The 13,233-nt window shown below is 44.7% G+C and overlaps 1 protein-coding gene across 6 annotated transcripts in view; it reads right to left on the minus strand.

The window, feature by feature from the left end:
* Arel1 (apoptosis resistant E3 ubiquitin protein ligase 1) overlaps positions 1 to 13,233 on the minus strand; it is a 52,461-nt gene that overhangs the window by 10,862 nt on the left and 28,366 nt on the right. For 5 of the 6 annotated variants that reach the window (XM_021178691.3, XM_085830553.1, XM_029484468.2 and 2 more), the window contains 8 exons: positions 12,389 to 12,615; positions 10,464 to 10,701; positions 5,926 to 6,095; positions 5,532 to 5,712; positions 5,101 to 5,348; positions 2,591 to 2,668; positions 1,292 to 1,433; positions 1,061 to 1,182 (listed from right to left, as the gene is read on the minus strand). In XM_021178691.3, coding sequence (XP_021034350.1) covers positions 1,061 to 1,182; positions 1,292 to 1,433; positions 2,591 to 2,668; positions 5,101 to 5,348; positions 5,532 to 5,712; positions 5,926 to 6,095; positions 10,464 to 10,701; positions 12,389 to 12,615 — 1,406 coding nt within the window. The remainder of the gene's footprint in view (positions 1 to 1,060; positions 1,183 to 1,291; positions 1,434 to 2,590; positions 2,669 to 5,100; positions 5,349 to 5,531; positions 5,713 to 5,925; positions 6,096 to 10,463; positions 10,702 to 12,388; positions 12,616 to 13,233) is intronic. The other variant, XM_021178694.3, reaches the window with a different exon arrangement.

The following is a 13,233-nucleotide window of genomic DNA, read 5'->3' on the forward strand; positions in this document are numbered from 1 at the left end:
ATCAATAAAAAGCTAAATGAAAAATAATCTAAGCATGGTAGGAAATCCCCATGACCACAGCAAACATGAAGCTGAAGCAGGAAGGTTCCAAGTTCAATGCCAGCCCAGCTCACACTGGGGTAACTTCGCCCTGGACAAAACACAGACAAACAAAACCATCTAACCTAGAATTGTTTTATTTTTCTCTTTTCTTTTCTTTTCTTCTTTCCTTTCCTTTCTTTTCCTTTTTCCTTTCCTTTCCTTTTTCCTTTCCTTTCCTTTCCTTTCCTTTCCTTTCCTTTCCTTTTTCCTTTCCTTTCCTTTCCTTTCCTTTCCTTTCCTTTCCTTTCCTTTCCTTTCCTTTCCTTTCTCCTTTCTCTCCTTTCCCTCCCTTCCTTCCTTCCTTCCTTCTTTGTTTTTTAACAAATTTCATTTTATTAATGAAAAAGCTGTAAACAGAACTCATGAGTCTTGGTTTCCAGGGAAGTACAGACTCTCTGTTACTCATCTTTATCTCCCACAAAGCAAGGCTATGTAGGGAGCCATGCCACATGGGGTGTGTGGCTAAGAAAGGGGTTTCCAGTCACAGCTACCAGAGCCAAACACCACACACTTTCTGGACAGGCAGCAAGCCTTCTCACTCTGGGAGAATGTCAGGCCCGGGCCAGTGTCTGTGGTGGGGACAGACACTCATCAGGTGTTCCATTTCTACCAGGCCAGAGTAACAATAGTACTACTTCCTTCTAATCCAGCCAAAGTCCCTACACCAGGGGTGCACTATCAGAGTGCTTCGTCAACCACCACTTCTGCTCCCTACACTGCACCGTCCAGGAACTAATCTGCACAGACCAGAGAGCTGATGTCTGTCAGTCTCCCCCACAGCTGCATGCTTCTAACATAGTGGCCCCAATCCAGTATAATAAAGTATATACAATGAGAAGAACAAATAGTCTCTAATATGTTTAAAGGGAGAAATTTATGTTTCATTAAAAGAAAAGAACAAAGAAAGCACACTGCAGGATATGGTCAAATACAGAAGAGCTTCTTAGCTGGAGAAACTGCATAGGAAGACATTACATACCGATTCCAATAAGGCGTGTCTGCTGACCTTCAGGGTGACTTTGGAATGAGGTCTCTTCATATGGACCTGCCGAAGCTCTCTCTGGAAAAAGTTCACCTTGTCTTGAAAGGTCTCAGAGCCTCCTGAGGAGCAAGCAAGCAGCAAGGTTCATCGTGACTTACTCTCAGGCATGCGATGGAGCACAGCTCTACAGGTACACGCCCTCATGGCTCACCGCCTTCCCACCCTTACCGATGTTCTTGTGCAGGGAACGGATGAAAGTGGCTGCTAGGATGTTCCTTTCTTTGCAGCTGAGCTCCACGGGAGGCTGAATGCCGTCATCCACCACCAGCGTGAGGAGCTTGTGAACAGGGTCAGGGCCAAGGTATGAAAACTGGCACAGAAAGTTTAAGAGAAAGCAGTTAGCTCAATCTAGAAACCCCTTTATTCCAACAAAGCCTTTCACATGTCTACTCTGCTACAAAAACAAGGCAATCCTTGTTTTTTCCAAATACATACCTGCCAGGAATACACATCTCATTTATCTTATATATTTATTTAGTGAGGGGTGTGTGGGGGGGTACATGGGCCACATGTGGAAGTCAGAGGACAGCTTGTGGGCGTGGTTCTCTTCTTTCACCATATGGGTCTAGAAGATTGAATCCACTCACTAGGCTTGGCTGGCACGTTTAGCTGCTGAGCCATCTCATCAGCCCTATGCCAGTGTTCTACAATTCAGTTTTCTGTTTATCTCTGTTCCTGTTTCAGTGTGCGTGCCCATGCTGTGCACAGTCTCAGGAGTTGGTTCTGCCTTGATGGATAAACACTCCAGGATGCCTGGTCCTTGAGCTTTCAAATGACTCTCTTGTCTGTGCCTCCAGTCCTGCAGTGAGTGCTGGGACCACGTGCAACACACCTGCCCTTTTTTTACATGGGTTCTGGGGATCAACTCAGGTGGTCAGGTTTGGTCTACAAGGATTTCTACCACTGAGCCAACTTGCTGGCCCCTAGTCTGAATCAGAGAAACAGCCTTTAAGCAAGCATCACTAGGCAACACTGCATTTTACCATAAACGGTCAGACGGGGAATAGAGCTATTATTCCAAACTCCCTGAAGAAAGTGATCTTCACAAACAACACACCCAGCTTAAAGCTTAGATTTAGGCCCAGAGCAATTAAAAACAACAAAATCGAAAAAGACAAATTCTTTTATCTTTGAGAACATTCCTTCTCATAGAGTGAGCTCCAGCACACCGGAGACCATGAACAGGCACAGGAACTGACATCCTTTGAAAGTGGTGCTGAAGACAGAAGACACTGGTAACACATTCTGAAGTGCTATTGGTACATACCGGTAACGTATCCAGTCTCACTTACCACACTTCTTGCTAAGAGTTATATGTCCATGGCCTTTAATGAGGAGATAACCTTTTCTTTGTTTAGAAATCAATCCTCACAGAGAGAGAATGTTCAGAAATACTGAAAGCCCTCAGGAAAAAAAGAAGACTGAACAACCCAGAGCCGAGTCTGCTCAGCACAAGGTCTGCCTTACCTTTGTTCCTGGGCACACTCGGAAGGTGTAGAGGCGCCAGGGGATGATTTTCAGATAGAATTCCTTCACAGAGAATTGCTGAGGTACAACACAGAAAATGAAATGAGGGACAAAGAAGAGTGTCCATCCAGTCTGGATATCACAATACAAACACCAAAGCCTTGTCTATATTTTCATAACAAGAGGATAATTTAGTCAGTCCTAAAGTTAAGTTTGCCCATGGAAGGTGAAGTTCAATCCCGACTTGACACCATGATTTCCCAGGCACACGCCGTCCCAATGGTCGAGTCTGACAGTCACTGTAGAAGGCCTGCAATTAGGTCTTCACTTTCTGACAGAAAACATTTCACCTCAGAACAACCAGGACCCTGCCTTGCCTGCTGGGGCTCAGTGACTCCCCAAGCCCACACAGGAGCAAACAGCACCTACCCCTATTGCTCCCCACCGACTTGCTGCTGCTGGTTTGGTTTGAGACAGGGTATTATTTCCTAGCCCAGGCTATACTGGGACTCACTAGGCAGCCCAGGCTGTCCTTGATGTCAAAGTGACCTTGTTTCAGCTTCCTGAATGCTGAGATTATAGGTGTGAGCTACCATGCATGGCTCTTTCTTCCTGTCTGACTGGTACTATGGACAGGGGGTTGTGATGGTTTGTATATGCAAGGCCACTACTTAGAGGTGTGGCCTTATTGAAGTAGGTGTGTCACTGTGGATGTGGGCTTTAAGACCCTACTCCTAACTGCCTAGAAGCCAGTATTCTGCTAGAAGCCTTCAAGTGAAGATGTAGAACTCTCAGCTCCTCCTGAACCATTCCTGCCTGGATGCTGCCATGCTCCCACCTTGATGCTAATAGTCTGAAGCTCTGAACCTGTAAGCCAGTCCCAATTAAATGTTGCCCTTATAAGAGCTGCCTTGGTCACAGTGTCTATTCATAGCAGTAAAGCCCTAACTAAGACAGGGTGACAGCAAGAATGTATGCATGCGCAGAGAGACCTGGGGAGAAGTAGAGTGGGACTTCACACAAAAGTTATCTAAATGCTGTCCGGGCAGTGGTGGCACACAACTTTAATACCAGCACTTGGGAAGCAGAGGCAGGCGGATTTCTGAGTTCAAGGCCAGCCTGGTCTACAAAGTGAGTTCTCGGACAGCCAGGGCTAAACAGAGAAACCCTGTCTTGAAAAACCCAAAACCAAAAAAAAAAAAAAAAAAAAACCCAAAACCAAAAAAAAGAAAAAAAAAGTTATCTAAATAAATAATAAATTATTTATCTAATTTCCTTACCAAAGAAAGCTCTTTTTGTGCCATTTATAAAAGAGAATATAATGCAAGATGTTTGTTTTTAAATCTGTTATGTGAATGTTGTCATACACAGTTCCTTGTTTTAGTGCTTGGACTGCCCCTCACATGTCTTAGGCATGTTTTACCTTGAACTACATCTCCAGCCCCTCACATGCTATAGCCATGTTCTATCTTGAACTACATTACATCCCCAGCCCCTCCATATCCTCTATGTCTTAAAAACCTATGTTCCTTTTTTTTGTTGTTGTTGTTTTGTTTTTCAAGACAGGGTTTCTCTGTATAGCCCTGGCTGTCCTGGAACTCACTCTGCAGACCAGGCTCGCCTCCAACTCAGAAATCCACCTGCCTCTACCTTCCAAGTGCTGGGATTAAAGGTGTGCGCCACCACTGCCTGGCAAAAACAAATGATCTTTAAAGAAAACTTGCAACAACACTAAAAACACTTTGCCAACTTTTAAGAATAATTGATTTGGTGCTGATTGTCTGCAGTTCTCACCCACTTCACTGCCGTCCCTTCTACTCTACAGGAAGACTAGATTTGTTAATACATATTTATCTACATTATGTTAGAAAGCACAAAGATCTCTGAGTTCAAGGCCAGCCTGGCCTACAGAGCAAGTTCCAGGACAACCAGGGCTACACAGAGAAACCCTTGCCTCGGAGAAAGGAAGGAAGGGAGGGAGGGAGGGAGGGAGGGCAAATGAACGAGGGAATTTGAAGCCCATCTTGATTGTGAGATTAAGAGATATAATAGGATTTCCAGTAGTCTCATTTCTGTGAGAATTGGAAAAACACAAACAGTCAAAAAGCCTCTAAGAAGGCGTCTCTAAGTTCGAGACTTGGGAAGTTCACCTTCCTGTGCCTCTGCACAGATCATCTATCTTCATTACAATCTTCAAGCCTGTTAGTGACAACCATTTAATGTGGTTTCACATTTTCACAGAATGAAAGATCAAATTGTTTCCATACAGCATAAGGGACCAACAGTGATTTTTATCCTCACCCAAAACAAACCACTTCAGCAGCAGCATTGGTGGGGACCTCCAGTTCCGTGCATGCTAGGAAGCCTCTCTTACTGTCACAGAAGCACTACCTGCAGATGGCCCAGCCCTCCTGACACCCAGACTCTCACTTTGGCGTTCCCATTACTACACACTGGCCAGAGGGGGTGGGGTGGGGGGGGGTGTTTAAGGCAAGAATAGAGGCTCTAACCTTTGGTGACACATAGCAGTACACCTTCTTCGGTTTCTTCACCTTCTCAGGGGTGTGACACTCTGAGGGTGAGTCTTCATCCTCCTCCTCAATAGCAGTGGAGGGCCGGCGTTGAGAAGAGCTCATGTGCATGGGAGGAAGGTGCCACGGTGTGCTGGTACAGTTGTTAGCATTGTAAAGGTAAGCCTCAAAGTAAATGCTCACTCCTGAGGTGGACACATTGCGTTCAACAATATTCTTCTCAGTCTCTGAAACACAAGGAGTAAGGTTTGAAATAGGAATTAGGGGAGGGCAACCTGACCTCCTGATGGTCACTTCATGTACTACAAAGGCAGTTAGCTCAAATATCAAATGTTTGTGGGGTGGGGTGGAGAACAGATATACAAAGAGAAAATGGCTAGGAAAAGACCAAGTCACAGCTTTCAACTCACCACTAAGGACAATAATGTCAAATTCGCCATTATTGATGGGTTGGTTCTGATATGAAATGCAGGCATGGAAGCAACCTCGGGAATGCAGGGTGAGCCGCAAGAACACCTGGCAAGTCTGCCTGTTGGATGTCACTGACTTCTCAAATGAGACTTCATTATTCTCTTCTTCTTGAGGACCAAGCTACAGGAGGCAAAGCGTGACAACACATGTATCACTCTCTGCTTCACCAAGAACATCCCTGTGGCTCCTTTAATCTATGCCTCACACTTCCTAAAGGGACAGGCACGACCAGATACAGCCAAGGAGGCTCAGAAGTCAGGGAGGAGAGGCGGGAGTGAGGGCACCTGGAGAGCCCGACTGTCCTGGACAGGGAAGAGAGAAGGTGGCACTCACCTCGTGAATGGCTAAGCTGTAGCTGTGCTCATCTCTCAGGGACATGGAATTGTTGGTTGGGTTGTCATACTCATCTCGGGGTACTATCTGCAGAGTGTGTGGCTGCCCACACGTCAACACCAGAGTAGAAAAATGGCACACAATTTTGGTTTTGGAAGGAACCACCATTCCTGAAAATAAGATAATGAAGACCAATAAAAAGCAGATTCACAGAATGAACTGTGAAGACTTGGTTTTGTTGTTGCTTTGAGAAATGGTTTTGTTTTACTTGTTATTTTTAACCACTTTCTGCACCAAACGAAATGAGAAAGAGCTGCGAAGCACAAGTTCAGCGCTGCAGTCCCTCAGAGAGCCTGGAGGAGCACCTTCAACCCCAGCACTCAGAAGGCAGAGGCAGGTGGATCGCTGTGAGTTCAAGGCCTGCCTGGTCTACATGGTGAACTCCAGGACAATCAGTGTTATATAGAATGACCGTATCTCAAAAAAAACAAAACAAAAAACAAAACAACAAAAAAACCCAAAAGCCAAAAAAGTGCCAGGAACTGGTGAGATCACCTGACAGTGAGGCACCATGCAAGCATGCTGACCTATGTGGCTCCCAGAGCACAGGGAAAGGTGGAAGGAGAGAAAGACATTCCACAAAGCTGTGCTCTAATCTCTCTGTGCATACCTGCCATTGGAATGTGCCCACACTCAAACACAGAGAAAATAATAGTACACAAAATAAGAAATGAACACTGAAAACAGCGAAAGCAAAATCAAAGGGCACGAGACAGGTGTAAATCTAACAAAGCACATGTAAGACTGCATGTGGAGCACCATTAATGCTATGAAAAGAAAACTGACTTAAAAATACAGAATTTATTCTTTAAGAATTACATGGCCAGGCAGCGGTAGCACATGCCTTTAATAACAGCACTTTCAAGGCAAAAGCAGGCAAATCTCTCAGTAGAAGGCCATCCTGGTCTACAGAGTGAGTTCCAGGACAGCCAGGGCTACACAGAGAAACCCTGTTTCAAAAAACAACAATAATTTCCAGAAACAAATTAACTATATTCTGATCTTACCCATGCACACACACCCAATCCCCATCTGCCCATCTCCACCACAGGCCCCTCACTGCTCCGTGTCCTCCTTTTTAACCCAGAGTCCTGTCCCTGTGCACGGGTGAGGACATCCAAATAACCTCGATACCATGCTTGTGAATTAAAGGATTCAACTCAGAAGACAGGCCAGCTTGCCCATGTTGAAACACAGTTTAAGACAATTTTTATTAAACTCTTAGGAAAATATTCACAGAATTAGACATTATACCAAAATTTGTAGAGAAAGGAAAAGGAACTGGAATTAGCTAAAGCAATTTTGAAAAAGCAGAATAAGTGGAGGAGAGCCGTGCCTGCGATCTGACGGGCAGTAAACAAGGCCCTGGTACTGAGGAGGGGGCAGACACAACAACCAATGTTATCATACAGAACCTCAGGCAGACCACCACACCCACCCACCCAGCTGACACAGGTGCAAAACGTCTATCCATGAAGGAAAGGCAACTCTCTCAACACATGGTCCTTGAGCAACCAGAGAACTTCGAGGAAAAAAATATCAAGAACCTTGTCACAAGTGTCACATACAAAAGTCAACTAAACATAGAGCATGGGTTTAACACCAAAGTGAAACAATAAAACTTTAGAAAAACCAGTGGAGAAAAGTCTTTAGGATCTGAATTAGCCAGAGACCTTTGATATCAAAAGCATGATCACGAAAGGAAAATGTGTGTGTGTGTGTGTGTGTCTGTGTACTTTCTCAATATTAAAAAGGGTTTTACACCATGGAAGATCCTAAGAGGACTAAAAGAAAAGAGGATTTTAACTGTTGGACAAGGGACTAGTGCATAGAATTTATGTAAAGAGGCTCTCAAAACACAACAGTTGGAAACCCAAAAATTTCTAATTAAAAAATACACCAACAACATGAAAAGATATTTTACCAAAGATGATAACATAGCTGTCAGATGAGCACATGGAAAGATGTTTATCACCCCTTACCATTTGGGAAATGCAGGTTAAACCCACACTCATCAGAATGTCGAAATAAAAAAGTGACAATATTACAGTGGCAAAGAAGTGAAGAAATACAGTCCAAATGCTACAGCCACTCTGGAAAAGAGTTTAGCAATTTCTTTCTTAAAAAAAAAATGCAACATCAAATGTCTTGGCAAACATCTTCCAGAGCATTTAAGAAATGCTCTTATAAAAAAACCTATACATGAATGTTAACAATAGCTTTGTTGATAATAGCTAGGAACAGGAAACAATCAGGACGACCTTCAGTGGATGAATAGTTAAACAAATATTCATACCACTGAATGGTACCCACAAAACAGAACCAAGCCCTCATACACTTAACAACATAGACAGATCGCCCGAAAATTCAGCCAGTTTTGAGAGGTTACTTCAAACACTCTTCAAATGACTTAGTGGAGAACTGTGGTTTGGGGCTTTGGTTTTAGACAGGGGCTGTGTATCCCTGGCTGGCTAAGGAAGACCTTGAGCTCCTGGTCCCCCTGCCTCTACCTCCCAAGTGCTGGAATTACAGATCACCGCAGACATGGGTCACTGTATCTGGTTTTTGTAAAAGTAAAGAAATGGAAAATAGATCCCCAAGTTTCCAGGACGTCAGAAACAAGGGGGTGGGGGAGGGAAAGATGAACATAACACTACAAAAGGGCAACACTGGAAAGATCTGTACAATGCCAGAAACGTTTGCGTCCTTTAAAAAACTTTTTAAGTTTTACTTGTATTTTATTCGTATGTGTGCTATGCCTGCATGTATGTGTGTGCACTATGTACACACCTGGTGCTCATGGAGGCTAGAGTTACAAGATGGTTGTGATCCTGGGTCCTCAGCCAGTGCTCTGAACTGCTGAGTCATTTCTCCAGCCCCACGTACCTTAACTGCATTAATGTCAGAAACATGGCTGTGGTGCTCTACCATATCACCATTACGCTACAATCTGAAAGATGTGACCACTGGAAAACTAGATAAGGGTATCCCCTATCTCTTATTTATCATGCATGAGAATATAATTCTCAACATAAGTTTAATTTAAACAGAGATGGTACATAATGCTACAGATTGTTCTCCATTGGTGGCAAGAAGAATGCGGCAAATGAAGTGGACAGTCTCTGAATGAGGCATTCAGGCAAAGGAGACTGATAATGCAGACAGCTTGGCCACTTTCCTTTGCTCTAAAAAAAGAGAACTAGGCACCAGCCAAACAGAGACTCCAATCATTAGGATTTAACTCCCAAAGTTAGCCAATGTTTATTTCTGTGGATACCAAACTAGCCAATATCTAGTGGTATCTTCAAAAATGCTAGAAAGATACAAGAAGATAGGAGTTCCAAACACTAAACACTGATATTGAAGAACCAAGAGTCAAGAGTCAGCAATTACAGTTCAGACTTCAGTGTCAGTGAGCAGTTGTTATCCGGCACAAAGGCATGAATCACACACAGACAGATGCTCTCCGGGATGAAGTAAATTCATATGGACAGTACTAGTGGGTTTGGGCCAAGTTGCTTTTACTTTAAAAGGTCTTTTTAAAAAGAAATCAGAAGACTGTATCTCCTTTCTATTTTTGTATCCTAGGCCCTCAGAGCCATCAGACTGACTACTCAGCAATTCTATTCCTGGAGAAATCCAAACACATACCTACATAGAGACTCAAACACGGAGGCGGGAAAGACCACAACAGTGATAGTACTTCTCTTATTTGGAAAGAACATATTGCCTCCAAGCCTGGCGGCCTGAGTGTGATCCCCAGAACCCACATGATGAAGGAAAGAGCTGACTTTATACACTGTCCCCCGACCTCCACATGCGAACTGTGGCCCAGATCTGCCCCTCCCCCAATAAATAAGTCAATAAATGAATCTTGGGTGGGTAGATAGAGAACCTGTGCACAAATGTTTACAGTAGTCAAGAAGTCACATGGGAAGAAACAACCTACATGTCCACCGCTTACAAAAAGACAAACAATGCACTGCACGTTACTTGGCAAGTAAAAGGGGTGAAGGTCTAAACATGCTATAGCACAAGGGGACCTGAACAGTGCCTCGTGAGGTCAAACAAGTCAAAAGGCCTTGTAGTTTATGATTACACTCATAGAACTGGCCAGAGAACTCAACTTCACAGCATCTGTAGCTAGGGGGTTGGCAACAAAGTTGCTAATAGGTCTGGGGTTTCTTGGTACCATAATGAAAATCCTCTAAAATGAACTGTGGTGATACCTGCTGAGCAATGAATTTTAAAACCATTATACTTAAATTGATGAAATCTGTGACATGTGAGCAAAATCTTAATCTAAGTGGTTTTTTGTTTTTGTTTTTTAAAGGAAGAACTGGGAGTCCCGTCTAGAGGCAGAGTCCATACTTACCAGGAGGCCCCAGATTCTACCCTACCCTACCAGAAAAGAAAAGCAAGCACAAAGAAGGCATGGTAGAGTAAAGGGAGGACCAAGGAAAGAACCATGAACCTACCAGGCTGAAAAATTTTGTAGTAGGGACTATAGGCCACATTTAAGCCACCCAGCTTCACAGTGATCTCATAGCGCCCAGCCTTGCGCACAGTGAAGGCCACTTTCACCACGTTAGAATTCAGCTCCTGGAGGACTTCCTGGGTCACTGGAATGTCCACTGCTAGTTCAACGTGAGAGATGTGAACCCGCAGTCCCACAGGCCGATGTGCGGGGAAAGGCTGTCCATTCTTATAAAACAACTGCAATGGAAGAGAGGGGTGGCACCCATTAGTACAGATGAGGGAGAGAACCACTTCCCAGGGGACCAGGGTGTGGGGCAGAGGAAGCAACCACCCAAGGTCACAATGGTAAACCCGTGTCCACCTGCTCCTTTCAGTTTTCAGTTCTGGTCTTAGGAACACAGCGAGAGACATGTTTATAAACATGACAAAGAAAACCACTAAATCATGGACTAGTCTTTGCCTGTGCAGAGGATGGGGCAGCATACACAACAAAGTCAAGAACACTTGAGGTTTCTGAACAGTAAATGCTGCCTCCTCAGTATCCTCAGCTCATTCTAGCATCAGTGCTAACCCAATGTGAGGGCAGCTGACCAGCAGCATCTAGCATTGGCACTGGGGGCAGGGGGCGGGGAGCGACTCCGGCTCATACACCAAACTTAGTGCTACCTCGAGGAGCATGGAGAGCTGCTGCATGGCTTGTAAAGTTCCTTTGCAAAATGCCAGAGAGGAAGTATTTATGGAAGAACTGGGAGTCCCGTCTAGAGGCAGAGTCCATACTTAGCAGGAGGCCCCAGATTCTACCCTACCCTACCAGAAAAGAAAAGCAAGCACAAAGAAGGCATGGTAGAGTAAAGGGAGGACCAAGGAATGAACCATGAACGTACCAGGCTGAAAAATTTTGTAGTAGGGACTATAGGCCACATTTAAGCCACCCAGCTTCACAGTGATCTCATAGCGCCCAGCCTTGCGCACAGTGAAGGCCACTTTTTATGATTACACTGAAGTATTTATGGACCACACACAGCTATCCTAACTATGCAAATGAGAAAGCAGCCGAAAGACTAATATGGCTGTGTTCCAACTATAAGGCAGCTACAATGCCAGGCACTCATTGTGGCCCACACCTTTAATCCAAATATCAGAAGCAGGTGGATCTCTATGGGTAAGGCTAGCTTAGTCTACATAGTGTGTTACAGGACAGTCAGAGCTACTTAGGGAAATCCTGTCTCAGAAACAACAATGAAACAGAAAGTGGGCTGGCTTGGGCTTTCCGGCTACATTTACTATCCTAATCTAGGATAGCTCCTCCCACCTTTCCTTTTACCCTTTTCTTTCTTGCCACGCCCTCCCCCCACCCCTCGCCCCCCATCCCTTTTTTTTTTTTGATTTTTAATATTTTTATTACATATTTTCCTCAATTACACCCCCATCCCTTTTTAAGATAAGGTCACACAGCATAGCCCTGACCCTGGAACTCATTATGTAGACTAGGCTGGGCCAGAACTAACAAGAGATCTGCCTGCTTCTGCTTCCTGAGTGCTGGGATTGAAAATTTTGTTTTGTTTTGAGCCAGAGTCCCATATAGCTTAGAATGGGCTTTGAGATCCCTATGTACACAGGATGACCTTGAACTCAGCCTCCCAGGTGCTGGCATCCCAGCAGGGCGTCCAACCAGCCTCAACACTTTTTTTATTTGAAAAACATAACATTAGACTTTCCACTTCCTCAAAGCTATGTACCCAGTAAACCAAAGGATAGGAAAATTCAAGCCTCTCCAGATATTAACAATTCCCAAGTTCCTGGGAGGGACTGAAAACAAGGGAAAATGTTAACATTCCAGCCTGCAGCACAAGACAGCACCGATCCCTGGAAAGCAAATGACTCAGAAACCATGATGGGTATGGAGACAGAAACATTCCCTTACATGCACTCGGAAGGCCATGCTGTGGCCCACCTCATAGGGGTCCTTCCAATCCCAGGACACTTTGCAGGACCGGGGATCCAGGTAATTTCCCCGCACGTAGTCATAAATGGTCCGGTCCCCTCGGCGCTCACGGTCTTCATTCTGAAGAAAGCTGACTACACGTGCGGCAAGCTCAAAGAGGAACTTAATTGTGAAGAAGAATGCAACCACAGACACTATGATTCCACCTACATGAAAGAGAAACACAAACCACCTGCCAGTGACACATTACAACGACTACAGAACAGACTGGGCAGCTCAATGCTTAAAGGAGGTCAGAAGTATCTGCAAGATTGTAAGAATGAGAACGAAGGAGGGGAGGGAGGAAAGAAGGAAAGAAGGAAGGAAGGAAGGAAGGAAGGAAGGAAGGAAGGAAGGAAGGAAGGAAGGGAGAAAGGGAGAAAGGGAGAAAGGAAGGAAGGAAGGAAGGAAGGAAGGAAGGAAGGAAGGAAGGAAGGAAGGAAGGAAGGTAGGTAGGTAGGTAGGTCCTACGGACACTGTAATGTGTAGAGAGGAGCTTCTAGAGCATAAGTAGCTAACTGATCCCAGGACAAACCCCACACTGGTGTTCTCTGTAAATGAAGCTATACTAGGACATCACCTCACTAGTCCTAAAAAAACCACCCAGGCAAAGCTGAGTGTGTGGAAGGAGAACGTATGTTTTCCAAATGAGGAATGGATTTGTTCTCTTGCCTTTCACAGACCAGTCTGCGGACCCTGTTGTCTATCACGAAGCCCAGGCACAGCCCCTCCCACCGTCCTGCCATGCTGCCCCTCACAGAAGTGCTTAGCATAGTGTGCTCTTG

Source organism: Mus caroli, unplaced genomic scaffold, assembly GCF_978045245.1.
Source record: "Mus caroli unplaced genomic scaffold, Mus_caroli_1 scaffold_14, whole genome shotgun sequence".
NCBI classification, from domain to species: Eukaryota; Metazoa; Chordata; class Mammalia; order Rodentia; family Muridae; genus Mus; species Mus caroli.